The sequence below is a fragment of the Globicephala melas genome, chromosome 20 (genome assembly GCF_963455315.2).
Source record: "Globicephala melas chromosome 20, mGloMel1.2, whole genome shotgun sequence".
Lineage (NCBI taxonomy): Eukaryota > Metazoa > Chordata > Mammalia > Artiodactyla > Delphinidae > Globicephala > Globicephala melas.
Window position 1 is genome coordinate 5,759,171 of NC_083333.1, and position 13,158 is coordinate 5,772,328.

Genomic DNA, 13,158 nt, shown 5'->3' on the forward strand with positions numbered 1-13,158 from the left:
TTTAACACTCTGAATTCAACTTATACCAGCTTAGCTTCAATAACATACAAAAACTCTGTTCCTTTACAGCTCTGTCTCCACTCCTTTCAGTTTCTGATGTCACAACACCATTATTCATTGTGTCCCAAAACATAAACTAATAATTCTTTTAAATGCATTACTCTCTTAAATTATGTATAAAACAAGATTTGGAGTTATAAACCAGAGTTACAGTAACACTAGCTTTTACACTAATCATTGGGGGATTTTTAGTTTAAATGTATTAGTCTCTTAAATCACGCAGAAAACAAAAAGTGCAGTTACAAACCAAGGTTACAATAATACTAGCTTTTATAATTGCCCATGTATTTACCTTTACTGAGATCTTTGTATCTCCATATGGCTTTGAGTTACTATCTGATGTCCTTTCATTTTACCTTGCAGGAAGCCCTTGGGCATTTCCTGCAGGGCAGGTCTAGTGGTCATAAACTCCCTTGGCTTTTATTTATCTGGAATATCTTAACTTCTCTTTCTCTTTTGAAGGGCAGTTTTGCCAAATATAGGATTCTTGGTTGACTGTTTTTTTCTTTTAGAACTTTGAATACATTGGCCAATTGTCTTTTGGCCTCCAAAGTTTCTGATAAGAAAAATTTTGGCCTCCAGATTTCTGATGAGAAATCTGCTGATATTCTTCTTGGGGATCCCTTGTATGTGATGATGCACTTCTTTCTTGATGCTTTCAAGAGTCTTTCTTTGTCTTTGTCTTCTGAAAGTTTTATTATAATGTGTCTCAGTGTGTGTCTCTTTGAGTTCATCTTACTTGGAGTTTGTTGAGCTTCTTTGATATTTATAGTGTCTTTCAACAAATTTGGGAAGGTTTTTGTTGTTGTTGTTGTTGATTTTTGGCTGTGCCACGTGGCTTGCAGGATCTCAGTTCCTGAACCAGGGATTGAACCTGGGCCACTGCAGTGAGAGCCTGGAATCCTAACCACTAGGCCACCAGGGAACACCCAAGTTTGGGAAGTTTTTAGCCATTATTTCTTTTTTTTTTTTTTTTTTTTTTTTTTCTTATGGTGAGTCATTTATTGTAAGATAATTTACAAATATCTCGCTGTCTTTACTAATTTAAACAGTGGACCAACAATTTCTTCTGACAAGGACAGCAGTAAGCTAAAAACAAAATCAGCTGGCTGAATCTTCTTTACCTCTTGTCTGAGGATGAAACTCGAATTTCATTAGTCCAGAGCCGCAGCACCGGAGATGATTTCAATCAGCTCCTTGGTGATGACAGCTTGGCGGGTGCGATTGAACGTCAAAGTCAATTTGTCAATCATCTCAGAAGCATTCTTGCTGGCATTGTCCATGGCCGTCATCCTGGCACTCTGCTCACTCGTGGTGGATTCCTTCAGAGAGTAGTAGATGATGTTGGCCAGGCTGTATTCTTGGTAATTCTGCAGCACGTCAGCATCAATATCATCATAGATACTCATGCTCTCAGCACTTGCAATGGTACCAAGGGAAAAGATGGGCTTTTCTTCTGTCTTGTAGGAGATGACAGACCTGAATCGGTTAAAGACGATAGACCCTTCATCAAATTCATATCCAGAATTTAACAGTTCAAGGGCAATGACCGACGCATCCCCAAAGGTAGGGGGCCTTCTCCCCACTTCTTTGAATGTCACCAGAAACTGGTTAGAATGAGTCCTGTGAAGTATACTCCTGAGTTTATCACCAACTCCAACAATCTTAACTTCTTTCCCAGCTGCTGTGAGATTGGCCACCTCACTCTTTAAGTGTTTAGCAATCGAGGAATGAATAGCACCACAAAGCCCTCGGTCTGAGGACACACCGATAAGGAGATGTTTCTTCTTGTCTTCAGGCACCTTAATATCAGCCTTTTCATACAGAGCCAAGGATCCTATTCCATACACTCGGGCTGGTTTCAGCTCCCTCTCAGCTCGGGCATATTTCGCTGCTGCTACCATTTTCATAGACTTGGTAATTTTCTGGATGTTTTTGATTGATTTTAGTCGCCTGGTAATATCTTTCAAGGTTGCCATATTTCGAACTTGGATCCATTGCGGCTGCACGGCCCAGGCCGACAGCCCTGCTAGGCCCACCGGAGAAAACATGGTGATTCCGGCCCCGCTGAAGGTCGGTCAGACAGCATTATTTCTTTAAATATTTGCTCTGGCTCTCTCTCATCCTTCCGCGTTTCCCATGATATATATGTTGGTCCTCTTGAGGATGTCCCATAAGTCCCTTAAGTTCTGCTTGCTTTTATTCAGTCCTTTTTCTTTCTATTCCTCAGACTTGATAATTTCCATTGTCCTATCTTCAAGTCTGATGATCTTTTCTCTTGCCTGCTCAAATCTGCCTCTGAATCTATCCAGTGAATTTTTAATTTTAGTTACTGTACTTTTCAGCTCCAGAAGCTCTTTTTTGGTTTCTTTTTAGATTTTCTATCTCCTTATTGACATTTCCATTTTGTTCACACATCATTTTCACAACTTCCTTCACGGTTTCCTTTAGTTCTTTGAACATCTTTAAGATGGTTGTTTTAAAGTCTTTGTATAGTATATCTGCCATTAGATCTTTTTCAGGGATGGTTTCTGCTATTTTTTTCTTTTGAATGGGTCATACTTTACTCTTTTTTGTATGCCTTGTGATTTTTTTGTTGAACAATAATAATGTGGTATTAGTGTGAATCTAATAATGTGGTAACTTTGGAAATCAGATTCTCCACCTTCCCCGGGGTTTACTATTTTTTTGTTATTGTTTTTGTTTTTCTGATTGCTGTAGGCCATCTCTGTGCCAAGGATCAGTCTGAGATATAAGCTTAAGGTCTTCTCAGGTCTTTTCTGAGCCTTTCCCTAGGCATATGTGGACATATTCTAATTTTCCCCCTATATGAGCTGCTTTTGAAGTCCTGTCTTTAATGTCTGACTCCCAAAAGGTGGAAAGGCAAAAAGTGAAGGGGGAGAAAAAAAGGGTGCTAGCCCTTTAAATCCCTGGATGTCACTTCAGCATGAGGGAGAGGGGCTTGCAACAAAGGGGAGAGATGCAGCAATACTGGCTGCCTGCCCCTTTGTCTGCACCTCTATGATCAGAAGTGGCACTCAGCTATCAGATCACAGATCCCTGATATCTGGAGGACAGGGTCTTTTTTGCCCACCCCATCTTATATGAGCCCTGTGCAAGCTACACCAGGAACATGTGCACAGCTGCCTACCATGTGGCTGAGGGGGAGGGATGGATAGCTACTAAGAGCTAAGAGCTGAAATTGACCACAATTTACCCTCCAGTTCTTCCTCTAGTAGTTGCAGGCCTTCAACAGACTCCAGAGTTTGAAAATAGTTAAGTAAGACAGATTCTGCCAGGTCAATTCGTTGTCGAGATAGAGAGCCAGATTCCTGGGGCTTCCTACTCCACTATCTTCCCAGAATCCTCTCCCAGCAGTAATAGGTATTTGACACTTTATTAGTCTCTGGAGTTTTATACTATAAAAAAACAACTTTTCAAAAACTTACTTTGGCAAAGTCAAGAATTGAGGGGTAACTGCTTTCTGTTTTTTTTTTTTTTAATACCCTGAAGAATAACATCTGGGGGGGAAAAGTAAAATTATTAAAAGAAAAAAACCAAGTAAAATTATTTACCTAGCTTTAATAGATATACCTAATTTCATTATGTCTGCAATAATTAGTTTGCTTTTCATGTCAGATTTAAGAGGAATGCCTATTGTAGCTACCAGAAGCAGAACATGTCAGATAAATATAAAATAGAATCTGTGAATACATTCTTCAGAAACACAGAGTACTTCAGGGAAGTGAAAATTCTTACTCTTGTTGAGTGGCTAGGAAAAGAACCTTTCAAAGTGTGCACTTACCAATTTAAAGGGGCTACTCCATGCAGTGGCAGAACTCAAGAGGATGAGAGGATAGCTCACTACATCCCCTGGTGGCCACATCAAAATATTTATAAATAGCTGAAAGTTCTCTGGATCAGAATAGTAACCCATATGGTGGGAGGTGGAGATTCAGACTTCAGGAGGGCCAAAAGCAAAAGATGAAGAGCTTCACTATCATCAGTTAGAGACGGTTCTTAAATACATGGAAAGCTCTACTTTTGTAAATCAATCAATCACATACACACATATATTCTGCTATAAGTTCAATAAAAGGCCTCTCCATGAAATATTAATATCATCATTCTGTTTCTTAAAATAGAAAAGTGAGGTGAGGGGGGCATCTTACTATCAAATGGCTCTGAAAAAAAAGTTCCTTGTACTGTATCAGCAATTTTTCTATGAGATTGCTTCAAAATTTAAAAATATACATATGAGGATAAATTATCAGTTCATATTTACAGCAGACTTTTCCTCTTTACCACTTTTTTTTTTAAATTTTAAGTAGAATACTCTTATTCTCTAGGTTAACAAATTCTTTAACTAGAACATATACTCAGGTAGAAGTACATCTGTTTTCCTTCCACAGCCTAAAGATGGGCAATGCAGTATTTACTGTCATTATGATATTTAAATCCATACAAAAATTATTTCACTAAATAGGCTGAAATTAAATGAAGTCATATCTCAAGAGAACCTGACGAGGTACCAAAGAGAGATCTGGAAGAAAGAGTTGGCCACAAAATGAATGCATTAGTAACACAGTACCATTGTGAAATTATATCTTACACAAAGACATGCCCTGATTCCATGTTTTCTTTCAGCTGTCTTCAAGCTGTTTCCACTTGACTACTGCCCTGTTGCTTCACATGTTCAAAAGTGAACTCTTCATATGTGTTCACAGGAGTTCTCTTTTTCAACTATATCATTTCTAGTAAAGATATCAACCAATATTCTATTCTCTTTCATTCATTCATTCATTAAACAAGCACTTACTGAGTGGCAACTACAGGCTAATTGCTGTGGATACTGAGATAAAAGACACAGTCCCTGTCCTCATGCTGCTGTCAGTTGGAGGTGATTGCCCACCTCTAGCCATTTGCCTGCAACAGCTTCCTGAGTCATTTTCCTGCCTCCTCTCATACTGCATAACACTGCCAGACTCTTTTCTGGCATTCATGCCATTCTTCTAGTCAAAGATCTATCAAATCAAAACTCCTCTGCTCTTAAGATATAGACAATTGTCTTCTTATTGTCCCTGGAACACATTAGCACCTACTTCCAGACTTCTGGGGATATCCTCCCACTCTCCCCATCCTCCTATATTTGGAATGCTCTTCTTCTGTTCTCCTATCTAATCCCATTCGTTCAAGACCCAACTCTTCCCAGGATATTTTCTGATACTCCTCTGGCCCACACTACTTGCTCTCTCTCTTCCCCACCTGCAACAAAACTTTCATTGTTAGGTTTGAAGTACTTAAGAGAAAATAACATGTTTTCAAAGGTGCAGAACTTTTTCAGTAGATGGTAAGTAATTCTTTATGTCTATGAAAAACTGAAGAGGAAGAAATTACGTTCTAAAACAGGAGAGGTTTAGGGCTAAACATGAAAAATAACTACACATTCAGAGTAATTAAAAATAGTAACAAATATTATACATGTTGCTTGAGTTGAAGGGAGAAAACATAAAAACTGTTCTGAGTGGCTTAAACATTCATTTGTCTAAAAAAAGTAGTACGGGGGGTGAGTGGGATTTCTTTGAGATGTTTGAAACTATATTATTGTACAATACTATAAATTGCTGAGCCAAAAGACAATTTCCTAAAGGTTATTCTTTCTCTTTACTTTATACAATTCTTAGCTTAGAGTTGATATATACAGAAATGTGAGAATTCTACTATAATTAAAATATTTTCTAAATTTAGATCTAAGGTACTTTGTTTCCTTCCACAACTAGTCACCTTAAAAAAGATGTCTTGGGATTTCAAGATTTATTTCAATGGCATCTTTCTTTTGCTCACTTTTATTTATTATCTTGCAATTTTATTAGGTTGACTCATATGAGATAACCATTTATAAATCAACATGATTGAATATTGGTGTGTTATATGGTTTCGTTTTATAGTCACCTTCCTGGCTGTTCCCCAGTCAGCAAAGTGGGTTATGACACAAGAAGACGAAAAGCTATCAGTTCATAAATATGCAAAAGAAAAGACTGGAGGGACTTCCCTGGTGGCACAGTGGTTAAGAATCTGCCTGCCAATGCAGGGGACATGGGTTCAAGCCCTGGTCCAGGAAGATCCCACACGCCACGGAGCAACTAAGCCCGTCAGCCACAACTACTGAGCCTGTGCTCTAGAGCCCGCGAGCCACAACTACTGAGCCCACGTGCCACAACTACTGAAGCCCACATGCCTAGAGCCCATACTCTGCAACAAGAGAAGCCACTGCAATGAGAAGTCCGCAAACTGCAACAAAGCCCGCTCGCTACAACTAGAGAAAGCCTGTGTGCAGCAACTAAGACCCAACGCAGCCAAAAATAAATAAATTTATAAAGAAAAAAAAGGAAAAGACTGGAACTGAATTTCATCCATTTATATTTTTATCAAAAAGGTAATAATACACAACCTGATTTTTAGTTCTACAATTACGTTTTTGTTTTTGTTTTTGTTTTGCGGTACAAGGGCCTCTCACTGTTGTGGCCTCTCCCGTTGTGAAGCCTGTGCTCCGGACGCGCAGGCTCAGCGGCCATGGCTCACGGGCCCAGCCGCTCCGCGTCATGTGGGATCTTCCTGGATCGGGGCACGAACCCGTGACCCCTGCATCGGCAGGCGGACTCTCAACCACTGCGCCACCAGGGAAGCCCAACAATTATGATTTTTTTTAATGCTTAACTCCTGGGAACAACAAAGCAGCGCCAGAATTAGATATCATAAAAAGGAGCTGGTGTGACATGAGTAGATCATTTGTTTTTTAATTATAGTAAAATATATATAACATAAAATTTGCCCTCTTAAATAACTATTTTTAAGTGTACAAGGCATGAAGTAATTCACTGTTGTTCGTTGTTCAATTATCACTACTATCCATCTCTAGAACTTTTTTCTCTCCTAAAAATGAAATTCTGTACCCATTAAATAGCTCCCTATCCATCCTCCCCTATCCCCTGGCAACCAACATTCTACTTCCCATCTCTGAGAATCCGACTACAGTAGGTACCTTATATAAGTGGAATTATACAATATGTAATCCTTCTGGGACTGCCTTTTTTCACTTAGCATAATGTCCTCAAGGTTCATCATAAATTGCAGGATTTCCTACTTTTTTAAGCCTGAATAATATTCCATTATATGTATATATTACATTTTGTTTATCCATTTATCTGTCTATGGATACTTGGGTTTCTTCTACCCTTTGGCTAATAACATTGCTATGAACATGGGTGCACAAATTTCTCAAGACCCTGCTTTTAGTTATTTTGAGTATATACTCAGAAAGGGAATTGCTGGATCATATGGTAATTTCTAATTTTTTCCCACACATTAACATTTATTAAACATTTTGAGTACTATACACGATAGAAATACTGGTTAGTTATTTCTTTATTAATCAACATTTGGGATGTTTCCAAGTTTAAAAAAATGTTGCAACAAATACTCTTGGGTCCATCTCTTTGTTCTGGATTAACTTCTAAAAGTGGAAGTTCTGGGTCCAAATCCAGAATATTTTGAATTTTAATTGATACTGCTAATTTACACTCTAAAAAGGTTGTACCAATTTATAAGGCAGAAAATGCTATTTTTTTGGATACTAATAATCTAAATCTTTGCTAACACAATGGTTAAAACGTGTTTTAACTTTCACTTTTTAATTCTGTGAAGTTTAGTTTCTAACTTACTAATTTTGGTTTCTAGCAATATTCACTCTCAATTCATTACCTTTGAATTCTTAATTTTAGTGTGCTTGTTACTAGATTACTCTTTTTTTTTGTAAAGAGCAGCCAATTCTTCCATCATTGTAACATCCATGGAATCTCACTGAAGATCAGAAACAGAAAATGAGACAGAATGAAGGGAGGTTGTGAACATGAACATTCTCCAAGAAAAGGGAAGAGTACCCTCAAAAGATTCAGAGATCGTCAAGGTTGCTACTCCCACCACATGCAGAGAGTGCGAGGGCTGACAGGCAAGGCTGCCTCCACGTCAGTTTCAAAGGTGCCAGGTAGGTGGGCCCTTGCCGAACACTGCATGGGTGGTAATCCAAGGGAGCCAGAAGTGCAGGGCTGCTCAGGTGATCCCTGGAGATGACACCACCACTCCAGTGAGTCCTGAAGGCAGGACTACTTCCCCACTGGGTTTAGAAGGCACAATATCAAACCAAAGAGGATTATTCTTGAGGCTTCAGATCTAATGGGATTTGGCTCAGTAAGTTTTGCACTTACTTGGGCCCTGTCATCTTTTCTTTCCTTTCTATTTCTCCCTTTTGGAATGGGAATGTCTAGCCTATGCCTGTCCTACCATTGTATTTTAAAGTGTATAATTAATCTGATTCCACAGGTTCATAGCTGGAGAGGAATTTTGCCGCAAGTCTCACCCATATCTTATTTAGATGATATTTAAGGATTTTTTTTTTTTTTTTTTTGCGGTACGTGGGCCTCTCACTGTTGTGGCCTCTCCCGTTGCGGAGCACAGGCTCCGGACGCACAGGCTCTGGACGCACAGGCTCAGCGGCCATGGCTCACGGGCCCACCCACTCCACGGCATGTGGGATCTTCCTGGACCGGGGCACGAACCTGTGTCCCCTGCATCGGCAGGCGGACTCTCAACTACTGCGCCACCAGGGAAGCCCATTTAGATGATATTTAGATAAGATTTTGGACTTTAGAGTTGATGCTAGAATGAGTTAAGACCTTTGGGGCTGTTGGGATGTGATGAATATATTTTGTATGTGAGAAGGAGATGAATTTTGGGGGGCATGGGTGTAATGTTATGGACTAAATGTTTATGTGCCCCCCAAGTCTGTATGCTGAAGTCAACCTCCAATGTGATGATATTTGGAGATGGGAACCTTTGGGAGGAAATTAGGGTTAGATGATGTCGTGAGGGTGTGGCCAACATGATAGGATTAGTGTACATTCAAGAAGAGGAAGAGAGCAGAGCACCCTCTCTCTTACAACCATGTGAGGACTCAGCAAGAAAGCAGCTGTCTACAAGCCAGGAAGAGGGTTCTCATCAGGAAGCAAATCTGCCAGCACATTGATCTTGGACTACTAGCTTCCAGAACCGTGAGAAACAAATGTCTGAAATTTAAGCCACTCAATCTATGGCATTTTGTTATAGGAGCCCAAGCTGACTAAGACAGGTTGTTTGTTTTTTTCTTGCTCAGTTGTAAAAGAGTTCTTTTTATATTCTGGATATTAATCCCTTATTAGCTACATGATTTGCAAATATCTTCTCCCATTCTGTGGGTTGCCTTTTCACTCTGTTGTTGTGTCCTTTGATGCACAGAAGTTTTAAATTTTGATGCAGTCTAATTTATCTATTTTTGTTTGTTTTTGCCTGTGAACATTGGTTTTTAAAGGTAGCATAGTTTGAGCTAATTATACTAAAAGATTACTTTTAACTTATGACTTTCCCAATAAATGACATTTGGTTAAAATAAGAGATTAATGCAACATCTTTTTTTATTACCTGGAATTGGTATTAGTTTCAATGATATACTGTTTTTATGGTTTTTAATGGTTTGACAATTCAGTGCTATGAATAAGAAAATAGACTTGCATTGCCTCATCATTATGTAATTTTGGGGGACAATTACCCCAGTAAATGCATAAAGAAATTAACCCAGAGATCTTTAAATCTGGCCTAACAGAAAATTTAAGAATCCTTTGGAATCCTTTTTCATTCTAATGGGAATAAGATTATGATGTCTCTGGTAAACAATGAGCTAAAATTTCTTCTAGGTTTCTGTCTTGTAGTCCTATGCAAAAGAATGACACTTCACTGTCAGATCTTCCCTAAGAGACAGTGAGAAATTAAGCTTTAAGCCTAAATTTTTGTAATAAGGCAGGAAAAATATTGCCAATAACCTCAGTTACTGATGAAAGGAAACTATTTTTATACTAAGCTGTGGTTTACACAAGCGAGGTATATATATATATCAACAAATACACGATAATTTATCATTAAGGAAGCATGCCCTTTAGCCAGCTTCTCCACAATGAACACATTTATTGTATCCGTTCTCAGTATCATCTAGTGATTGAGTTCAGAGGACACAAATTTGGTAGCATTTAAATGACCATCTAGAACTTACCAAGACTATTTCTTGTGGGAGGGAGTTGATTAAAAAAAAAACATGTTATTTCACAGACATTTAAACAAATATTTTTAAAAGGCACTTATTTCTTACAAAAGATGTACCCTATTGTGTCACAGTATAATAATGTTTATAACAGGAAAGTTGAATTCCATGCAATCTTGAGAAATTAAAATATCATATAATATAGTTTGTTGCATACAACATTGACATTGCTATTACAGACTTTCAAAGTTCTAAGGATTTCAGTGAATTCTGAACTATTGAATCTTTAATACTACCATAAAAAATTTTAAAGAAGATAACAGAAATGTTATTATATATGTCCTAGATGTCTCTCATAATTTTTTTCTTTTAATGGCAGCAGGTATTGGTATCCTTATAACATGCCCACTATTCCATGAGAGGGAGAAAAAAAGTTTCATTGTATTTTAAAAGATTGGGTAAGTTACTTAGTATATTCTTTGTATTGAGGAAGTGAAATATTAACCAATCTGTAAAAATTGCCAAAACCTATCAAAATGAATGACAAAAATAAGTATAAAACCGAAGGCTGAAATGTTCCTTAGTTGACATTTTCCTAAAAGGTAAGGAAATTTGCTTTTTTATTACCCAAGACAGTTCTAGAGACTTGGGTCAAAGCTGGGCCAATACTGGCCTTTCTGCATTAAAAAAAGAGAAATCTACCACTTAATTAGTTACTTTATTTACTGAGGTATAACTGACATACAACATTATATTAGTTTCAGGTGCACAACATAATGCAGTCTACCATTTAAAATCTTTCTGAGTCAGTAACTGGATTCTTAATTTTTTTTTTTTCTTTGGCTGCATTGGGCCTTGGTTGCTGGGCATGGGCTTTCCTCTAGTTGTGGTGAGCGGGGGCTACTCCTCGCTGCAGTGCGAGGGCTTCTCATTGTGGTGCATTCTCTTGCTGCGGAGCACCGGCTCTAGGCACGTGGGCTTCAGTAGTTGCAGCACACGGGCTCAGTAGTTGTGGCTCACAGGCTCTAGAGCGCAGGCTCAGTAGTTGTGGCGCATGGGCTTAGTTGCTCCGCGGCATGTGGGATCTCCCCGGACCAGGGCTCAAACCCACGTCCCCTGCATTGGCAGGCAGATTCTCAACCACTGTGCCACCAGGGAAGTCCCAGTAACTGAATTCTTAAAGTAATTCCATTTTGAGAGACCAACTAAGCATCTTGGAAAACGAGGATCAACTAATATGACAAGACTGAGAAAGAATTAGAGAAAACACACTAACTACAGAATACTATAGGATGTAATGAACAAACATACCTCCTGGGCTGTGATCGGCATTCCTCCTCCCCACTGTCTGCCTCCTGTATAGACAGAAAAATGAGAAAAAAAACTTTAAAATCTGAGGTCTCATATCATAATACCAACAATGTAATTTTACTAAGCTTTACATGTAGGAATATCTCATTGATGCCGTGTACTTAAACTAAATTCTCTCTATAAAAAGTGACTTCAACCAATCCAGGGAGTTGATATATATCAACATAATTTACTCCTGGAGGAAACTTTCACAATAGTCTACAAATTTTTTTTAATAACAAAGTGCTCATAATTAAAAGAATTACCTCTGAAAACCAACTGAAGACGCTATGTTACTGTTATGTTACTTAAAATTAAAATGAGTGGGTATTCTGACTTTCACCAACAAATCTCATCAAGATGGTCTATTAATGATTCTGATCCCCAAAGAACCACCTAAACAATGAACACCATTTTGCAAAGTGCTCATGATCACGTCACCATTACCTTAATGGCTACTACTTATTGAGTATAACATGCCAGGTGCCTTGCTCAACACTTTAAGTACATTGTCCAACTTATTCCTTATAAACTCAGAAGGTTGACGGTACCCTAGTTACACTGATTCTAACACATACACATAAATTGGGATAAATTTACAATCAATGTGACTAAAAAGCATTGAATCATAGTTTAATTGCAATATTTATTTTTTTAGTGGCACATAAAGTAACTGAGGGTGTTATGGCAATTTAAGCTCAATGAAATATGAATATTTTACAGAAACTGAAATTCACAGAAAGGAAAGAAGTTGCTCAAGGAAACTCATGTAGTAAAGCTAGAATTAAAACTGATAAAATACTGCCTCCCCACACATTGAAAAAGCATATCATTCACCCCTGCCTAACCTAGGTTAGGAATTATTATATGTTAAGATACTATACAGATCTTCATGGAGACAAGAATAGCAACATGAAGGAAAAGTGAGAAAAGATGAGATAATTAATGATAGTGAGGTGCTAACTTTTTCTTTAAGTTTGCTCTCTGACATTTTATATTTGCACTCTGGTCACTTTTGCCCTATTTGGCAAACACAAAAATAGGAGGAGCAAAACAATCTCAAACAATACGTGTACTGTCTGCCGATAAGTCACCTACATTTTCGAGTTTATGGAACCATCCCCATTCACCTCTACATCATTCTACCTCCACTCCTGGGCAGCCACAACCAGCTCTATAACTTTTATTCCCATTTCATTTTCATTATTGATTTCAGGTATGCCCATTATCTTGCACAAAGGGAAGAAGACAGCAAAGATCCTACCCTCGGAGGGAGGACAGGGGAGGTGTCATGGTATATTACACTCTGCCTACAGGGGAAGTTTTAGGTTCAGAAGTATGCCCTTTAGGAAGTGAAAAGAATGGTGCTAAAATGAAAAGAACCGATCGTCTCTACAGTCAATAGTCAGAACCTGGAAAGTTTGCAAGAATGAAAATGAGAAGACTCATAAGCAAAGATAAATGTTAGATTTTGGAGCCCAAGGGAACTGTAATAAATAGAAATGATTTCCTGGAATCTCATTTAACAAATTATTCTTCATTATTGTTATCAGTGGTTAATAGATCTCTACTTCTGATGTATTCTTCTCATTTTTTAATTGTATGAAAAATTATATGACAAT

General features: G+C 38.2%; 1 protein-coding gene and 1 pseudogene across 2 annotated transcripts in view; both read right to left on the bottom strand.

Annotated features, from left to right (window-relative positions):
- Positions 1–13,158, bottom strand: part of SSH2 (slingshot protein phosphatase 2) — a 245,419-nt gene that overhangs the window by 132,690 nt on the left and 99,571 nt on the right. For both annotated transcript variants that reach the window (XM_030861928.2, XM_030861926.2), the window contains one exon: positions 11,498–11,541. In XM_030861928.2, coding sequence (XP_030717788.2) covers positions 11,498–11,541 — 44 coding nt within the window. The remainder of the gene's footprint in view (positions 1–11,497; positions 11,542–13,158) is intronic.
- On the bottom strand, positions 1,045–2,140 carry LOC132594123 (ATP synthase subunit gamma, mitochondrial pseudogene; annotated as a pseudogene).